Here is an 8,466-nt window from a genome sequence, read left to right as displayed (position 1 = left end):
CAGATCTTGTTACGGATGGTTATGAGCCACCATGTGGTTGCTGGGATTTGAACTCCGGACCTTTGGAAGAGCAGTCGGGTGCTCTTACCCACTGAGCCACCTCACCAGCCCTATGCCCATTATTCTTAGGTTTGGTCTTTTTATTGTGTCCCAGAGTTTGTGGATGTTTTGAGTTAGGAACTTTTTGTGCCAGTTTTAGTGGAGACCACACAGTAGTCCCACAAAGTTTCTTGACTTCAGATACCAGCCAAAAATAGAGTTCCTGGGTTACTTATACCTCTGCTTACCCACTTGCAAATTTGAGAGTATACTATGGAGTTTTCTCATTTTTGTAACCAAATACTTAATAAACAGAAAAAGTCAATGGTTTTATGGTATAGTCCATCCTACAGAGAAAATCATAGAGCATGAAGACTGCTTCCCTGCAGATCAGAAAACAAAAAATGGTTCACTAGTGCTCACTTCACCTTGGCTTTCTCCTTTGTTCCCTTTCTATCCATTCTGGCATCCCAACCCTTGAATGGTGCTGTCTACATTTAGAATGATGCTGTTCCTCCTTAGTTAATCAAATCTGGAATGCTTTCATGGACATATCCAAGTGTGCTTCACTAATAAACAATGCATTTCAAGTAGACAAGCCAAAGTAATTAACATGGGGCTGTAAAAAGAACCCCCCCCCCACTATCCTGTGCAAGTTCAATAATATACTTGAATTAGTCAGAGAACTCAGGAAGGTAATGGTTGTTGGCATATCTATGGGACAGTTTTCTTGATTATTGATTAATGTGAAAAGACCCTGCTCATTGTGGACATGCTACTCCTAGGCTATGAATTCTTCTCCTGGTTGGTTTCCTACCCTGACTTTCCTCAATGATGGACTATGTGATCAGTATGTGGAAGGCAAATAAACCCTTTCCTCCCTAAGCTGCTTTTTGTCATAGTGAATATCATAGCAACTGAAGAACCAAACTAGAAGAAGAGTACAACTCAGGAACAACCACATGGTAGAGATACAGAACAAAGCATATGGAGGTAAAAAGCTTTCTTCCATAGCTTTTGAGTATGCTGTCCTTTAAGTATCTCAGTGTTAGCTTAAGTCAGAAGTTTCCTGAAGGGTTGGAGAGATGGTTTAGCAGTTAAGAGCACTGACCGCTCTTCCAGAGGTCCTGAGTTCAATTCCCAGCAACCACATGGTAGCTTACAACCATCTGTAATGGGGAGCTGATGCCCTCTTCTGGTATGTCTAAAGATAGTGCCAGTGTACCCACATACATGAAATAAATAAATAAATCTTTTTTTTAAAGACCACAGACTAAGACTGGTCTTAAATACCAACAAAACCAATGGAAAGTACACATATGCATGGAAGCTGAACAACACTCTACTCAGTGATAAGTTGGTCAAGGAAGAAATAAAGAATGAAATTAAAGGCTTTTTAGAATTTAATGAAAATGAAGGCACATCATACCAAAAACTATGGGACACAATGAAAGCAGTGGTAAGAGGAAAACTCTTACCACTCTAAAAAGAAACTGGAGAGAGCTTATACTAGCAGCTTGACAGTAAGCCTGAAAGCTGTAGAGCAAAATGAAGTAAATACACCCAAGAGGAGTAGATGGCAGGAAATAATCAAACTCAGGGCTGAAATCAACCAAGTAGAAACAAAAAGAATTATACAAAGAATTAACAAAACCAGGAGCTGGTTCTTTGAGAAAGTCAACAAGATAGATAAACCCTTAGCCAGACTAACCAGAGGGCACAGTTTTCATACTCTCTAATAGTTTAATAGTACATTTTATGTTATCAGATATCTAAGCTGTAATGTTTACTTCTGTTCTGTGACTTACCTTTTCATTATCTTTAAGAGTGAATATCAAAAACAAAGTAAAAAAAGGGGGGGTGAATATTTTTGGTATTTTTTGGTTACAGAAAAATACTTGGCTCATCAAGATTTAAGGGACTTTATCCAATCCTTTTTTCCCTACAAATACTATGGGTTTAGATATTACATTTAGGTCACTGGTGCATTTTAAAGGGTATTTTTTCTGCTGCAGAATCACTTGTTGGAATACAAATTTTCAAGAAACTAGGCAGGAGCTAAGGCAGAGACTATGGAGGAATGCTACTTATGTTATGGGCTTGCTTTTTCTGCCTTACTCAGCTACTTTTCTCAAAGACCTAGACCCACCTACAAAGGGGTGGTACTGCCACAGTGGGCTGGGCCTCCTCTATTAATTAGCAATTAAGAAAATGCTTGACAGATATGCCTGTAAACCAGGGACTGAACTGGAAGCTCAATTAGCAGTTTTCTCACATTATATCCTTATCATTCAGTGGTCAGCATTTTAGAGTAAAAGAAGTTTGCCATTGCAGGAACCAGTGACATTTGAGGATATAGCTGTGGATTTCACGCAGGAGGAGTGGCAGTACCTGAACTCTCCACAGAGGACCCTGTACCGAGATGTGATGCTTGAGACCTACAGCAACCTCGTTTCCGTGTGTGAGGTGGCTTCCATAGGTAATTTTTGATGGTTATTGTTCCAGTAGGGGAGCTTTGCTTGCTTCCCTTCACATTTTTCTTTTCTTAAAGGAAACTCAAAATTTTGGTTAAATGGTTTATGTTAAGTGACAGGTCCCTTCTGCTGACCCCAAACTGTAACTTGTGCTGTTTCAGGCTCTGAAGACCAAGGAGGTATCTCTCATTTATCATCCTTAGAACAGCAGGTTACTAAGCCAGATCTCATTATCAAGTTGGAGGTAGAAGAACCAGACCCAGAAGATGGGGAAATTCCAGTTTGGAGCTTTCCAGGTAGTATCTTAATGTAGCCCTCTGTCTTTGTTTTCTTTTAAACCAGATTAAATTCAGGGCTTTCTTTTTCTTTTTTTCCAAACTGCCTAATTATTCACATCGGGTTTGTCAAGCACAGTTGTCTGTTTTAGGCTATTAGTTACTGGTAATTGCTGCTTAGGCTAATTCACTAATAAATGCAAAATTATGACTTTCATTTTTCATTAATTAATTTATTCACTTAGTCATTTTACATTGCATCCCCCTCCCTCCTTTCTTTCCAGTCCCACACTCACAAACCTTCCCCCAATTTCCTCTCCTCTTCTCCTCCAAGAAGAATAACCCCATGGGTACCAACCCACCCTGGCTCATCGAGTCACAGCAGTACTAATTGTATCCTTTTCCACTGAGGCCAGACAAGACAGGCCAGTTAGGGGAAGGAGGTCCAAAGACAGGTAACAGAATCAGAGACAGCCCCCACTACAATTGTTCAGGAACCCACAGGAAGACCAAGCTTCACATCTGCTACTGATGTGTAGGGCTTCTAGGTCCATTCCTTACATGCTCTTTGGTTGGTGGTTCAGTCTCTGTGAGCTCCCATAGGCCCAGGTTATTTGACTCCTCAGGTCTTCTTGACCCCTCTGGCTCCCTCAGTCCTTTTCTCCACTCTTCCATAAGACTCCTTGAGCCCCACCTAATATTTGGCTGTGGGTCTCTGCATCTGTTTCCATCAGCTGTTGGATGAACCCTCTCAGAAGACTTTTATGCTAGGCCCCTGAATGCAGGCAAATTCTCATTAATAGTGTCAGGTTGATTCTCTCCCATGGTATGGATCTCAAGTTGGGGCAGCCATTGGTTGGTCATTCCCTCAGTTTCTGCTCCATCTTGGCCCCTGTACATTTTGTAGGCAGGGCATGTTTGACTTGAAATATTTGTATGTGGGTTGCTGTCCTTATCCCTCCACTGGGAGTCCCGCCTGGCTACAGTGAGTGACCACTTCAGGCTCCATATCCACCCTGCTAGGAGTCTCAGCTAGGGTCACTCCCATAGTCTCTCAGGAGCCTCCCCCATCTCTGGTTTCCAGCTTGTCCCAGAGATGTCCCCCTTCTGTTTTCTATTCTCTCCTCCCCCTTACACACACCCCAACCCCTACTCTTCCCCACACCTGTTCCCCATCCCTATTACCTTCTCTACCCTTTCTCCCACTCAGTTCCCTCCTGCCATCCACCTCCAATGTCTATTTTATATCCCCTTCTGAGTGAGATTCAAGGATCCTCCTTTGGGCCCTCCTTGTTACTTAGCTTCTATGGATTATAACATGCTTATTCTGTACTTGACTGAGCCATCAAAGGCTAGGCTCACAACCCAAAAAATTTAAATCTTTTATTCTTAAGAATTTCATACAATGAAATATAATCACACTTGCCTAACCATTTCCTACCTCCTATTCCTCCCATCATCCCCTCAACATATTTTTCTCCCAATTTCATGTCTTTTCTTTTTCCTACAACCAAGACCAGTTGGTGCTGTCCATATGTTCATGAGTGTGAGTAACTCAAAGCAGTTGTTACATGCACAAGACTAAGCCAGTCCAAATTGCATTATCTCTGAATGAACACAGACCCAGCAATGCTCTGCTGTATATGTGTTGGGGGCCTCATATCAGCTGGTGTATGCTGCCTGGTTGATGGTCCAGTGTTTGAGAGGTCTCAGGGTTTCAGGTTAATTGAGACTGCTGGGCCTCCTACAGGGTCACCCTCCTCCTCAGCTTCTTCCAGCTTTTCCCTAATTCAACCATTGGAGTCAGAAACTTCTGTCCATCAGTTGGGTGCAAATATCTGCATCTGACTCTTTCCATTACTTGTTGGGTCTTTCAGAGGGGAGTCATGATAGGTCCCTTTTTTTGAGTGCTCCATAGCCTCAGTAATAGTGTCAGGCCTTGGGACCTCCCCTTGAGCTGGATCTCACTTTGGGCCTGTCACTGGACCTTGTTTTCCTCAGGCTCCTCTCCATTTTTATCTCTACAGTTCTTTTAGACAAGAACAAGAGTTTTGGGTCAGAGATGTGACTCTGGGATGGCAACCCCATCCCTCACTTGATGCCCTGTCTTCCTGCTGGAGGTGGGCTCTACAAGTTCCCTCTCTACACTGTAGGGCATTTCATTTAAGATGTCTCCCTTTGAGTCCTGAGAGTCTCTCACCTCCCAGGTCTCTAGTACATTCTGGAGGCACCCCCACTAACTCCCGAGCTTGCCTCTTTCCATTCTTTCTGCTAGCTCTCAGGGCTTTAGTCCTTTCCCCTCACTCAATACCAGATCAGGTTCTCTTCTTCCCCCACCATCCCCACACCATCCCCTTTCCATCCCAGGTCCCTGCCTCCCTCCCCACTTGTGATTGCCTTCTTCTCCCTCCCAAGTGGGACTGAGGCATCCTCACTTGGGCCCTTCAGCTTATTGACCATTTTGAGTTCTATATGGACTGTACCTTGGGTATTCGGTACTTTTTTTTTTTTTTTTTTTTTTTTTTTTGGCTAATATCCACTTATTAGTGAGTACATACCATGCATGTCCTTTTGGGTCTGAGTTACCTCACTCTGGATGATATATTCTAGTTCCATCAATTTGACTGCAAGACTCAGGAAGTCCTCATTCTTAATAGCTGAGTAGTATTCCATTGTGTAAATGAACCACATTTTCTGTATCCATTTTTCTGTCATGGGACACCTGGGTTGTTTCCAACTTCTGGCTATCACAAACATGGCCTCTATGAACACAGTGGAACATGTGCCCCTGTGGTATGGCAGGGAACCTTTTGGGTATATGCCCAAGAGTGGTATTGCTGGGTCTTCAGGTAGATCTATTTCCAATTTTCTGAGGAACCGCCAGAGTGATTGTACCAGTATGCAATCCCACTAGCAATGGAGGAATGTTCATCTTTTCTCCACATCCTCGACATGTGTTGTCACCTGAGGTTTTGATATTAGCCATTCTGATTGTGTAAGATGGACTCTCAGGGTCGTTTTGATTTGTGTTTCTCTGATCACTAAGGACTTTCAACCAAAAGTTATCAAATGTTATGAGGAAGGACAATTCATATTCATCAAAGGGAAAATCCACCAAGGGAAAGTCTCAATTTTGAACATCGACACCCCAAATGCAAGGGCACCCACATTCATAAAAGAAACTTTACTAAACACACATTGAACTTCTCTTTTATCTATTCTTCTGTTGAGGGACATCTTGGTTGTTTCTAGTTTCTGACTACTATGAATAGAACAGCAATGAATATGGTTGAGCTAGTGTCACTGTGGTAGGATGAAGCATCCTTTGGGTATATGCCCAAGAGTGATACAGATAGATCTTGACATAGATCAATTCCCATCTTCCCAGGGAACTGACACACTGATTTCTATAGAGTAGTACAAGTTTGCATTCCCACCATCAATGGAGGAATGTTCCGCTTGCTTTACATCCTCACCAGCATGAGCTGTCACTTATGGTTTTGGGTTTTTTGTTTGTTTGCTTGTTTATTTGTTTATTTGTTTGTGGTTTTTTTGGACCTGAGCCATTCTGACAGGTGTTAGATGAAATCTCAAAATAGTTTTGACTTCTATTTCCCTGCTAGCTAAGGATACTGAACATTTCTTTAAGAGTTTTCTCAAGCATTTAAGATTTCTCTATTGAGAATTCTCTCTTTAGATTTGTACCCCATTTTAATTGGATTATTTGTTTCTTGATATCTCTTTCACGAATGCTTTATATATTTTGGAATTAGCACTCTGACAGATGTGTGGTTGGTAAAAATCTTTTCCCATTCTGTAGGCTGCCTCTTTGTCCAAATGACAGTATCCATTGTTGTACAGAAACTTCTCAGTTTCATGCGGTGCCATTTATTAATTGTTAATCTTGGATCTGTGCTATCAGAGTTCTATTCAGAAAATCTTTACCTGTGTTAATGAGTTCAAGGATGCTCCCCAGTTTTTCATCTATAAGGTTCAGTGTACCTGTTTTTTTTTTAACTTTTTATTAATTCTTTGTGAATTTTACATCATGCACCCCAATCCCACTCATCTCTCCCTACCCTCATATCCACCCTCCACCCTTGTAAACCCCTACCCCCACACAGAGGAAAAAATATTGTTGTGGAAGCTGTTGTATGTCACAGTGTGTCCCACAGTATTCCCTTTGTCCATACTTTTTTGCTTACAAATGTTCATTGCAATGACTAGTAGGTCTGATATAGGCCACTGTCTTCTACTACTCTATCTATATTGGAAACGAACTGGGACTCCTCTTAGATATCCTGTTTTTGCCCTATGTCATGGAGATCCTATAGAGCATGCCCCTTCATATATTCCAGCAGTCTATCAATGGGGTAGATGTTGGGGTGGGCCAATCCAAAGCCCAGAGATGATCAGGCCATAGGCTCTCATACTCTCACCCCCTTGGAGACTGCTCACCTACAACCCCCTCAACCACAGCCAGATTTATACTGCTGCCCAGGTAGGGTCCCGGACCTGCTCTCCCAAGTACTGCAGCTGTAAAGGACACAGCAAGTTTTCCTACTCTCATAATCTCAGGGCCCTTTCTCTGTAGAACTGCCATAGATGGTCAGGGATGAGGGAGGGGATAAGGGTATTTTTCTCTCATCAATGCCACCACCCAGCAGCCAAGAGGCAGGGCTAGCTCTCCTGTACTCACGCCCTCGGGGCCAGTTCACCTGCACCCCTATCATCTTGGTCAGTTCTACGGTGCTGCCCAGGTGAGGGTGCAGTACCTGCTCTCCCAAGTGCTGCAGCACATGAGGGGAAAGACTAGATTTCCTGCTCTCATGACCCCATCAGACCAACTCTTCCATCTGCCTCCAGTGGCAAGGGCAAAAGGGAAGGAAGGGGATCTAACCCTTCCCAAAGCCATCACTTAGCAGACAAGAGGCAGGGCTAGCTCTCCCATATTCACACCCTCTGGGGTGGCTCATCACACCTCAGTGATCAGCTCTACTGTGTTGTTTAGGTGATGTGGAGGGCCTGTTCTTCCAAGTCCTGCAGCTGATGAATGGTATGGCCAGCTCACCTGTTCTCATGACCCCAGGTTCAGGTCTCCTGCCTGCCATAGATGGAGAGGGCAGAGTGTTATCTCTCCCTTGTCTACACTACTACAGGGACACAAGGGGTAGGTCCAGCTCTTCCACACTCCCATCCTCAGGCCTGCTCACCTGCAACTCCCACAGTGTGTAGGCCACTGTCCTGAGTACTGCAGCTGGCTAAGGATGGGAGTCAGCACTCCTGCTTTCATGCCTCTAGGGCCATCTCTCCCAGGTAATTGGTGAGGCCATTACCCATTTTTCACAGCCCTCAGACATTAAAGTGTCCCTGAGCTGTATTTCAGATGTCAACACAGGCCAGGACCCCATCATGGTCCCAGCTGGCATCTACTCCCATCAGGCTGCTTCTCACTACCCTTGAGCTTCCAGTTTTGCCTCTCTTCATTGTGCCTACATCCTTATTTCTCTTTCTCTTCCATTCCTTCACCATTTACTTGCTCCTCTCAGTATCTATTTTTATGTTCAGATCTTTGATCCATTTCAACTTGAGTTTTGTGCAGCATGATAAGTATGACTCTATTTGGTTTCTTTTATATGCTGACATCCAGGGTTTTTTTTGGTTTTTTTGGTTTTTTT

The 8,466-nt window shown here is 43.3% G+C and overlaps 1 protein-coding gene across 4 annotated transcripts in view; it reads left to right on the top strand.

Moving 5' to 3' along the window:
- Znf182 (zinc finger protein 182) overlaps positions 1-8,466 on the top strand; it is a 39,486-nt gene that overhangs the window by 22,143 nt on the left and 8,877 nt on the right. For 3 of the 4 annotated variants that reach the window (XM_029534535.1, XM_029534536.1, XM_029534537.1), the window contains 2 exons: positions 2,374-2,518; positions 2,675-2,809. In XM_029534535.1, the coding sequence (XP_029390395.1) occupies positions 2,374-2,518; positions 2,675-2,809 (280 nt within the window). The remainder of the gene's footprint in view (positions 1-2,373; positions 2,519-2,674; positions 2,810-8,466) is intronic. The other variant, XM_029534539.1, reaches the window with a different exon arrangement.

The sequence above is a fragment of the Mus pahari genome, chromosome X (genome assembly GCF_900095145.1).
Source record: "Mus pahari chromosome X, PAHARI_EIJ_v1.1, whole genome shotgun sequence".
Lineage (NCBI taxonomy): Eukaryota > Metazoa > Chordata > Mammalia > Rodentia > Muridae > Mus > Mus pahari.
This window is presented reverse-complemented; position numbering and strand designations above follow the sequence as displayed.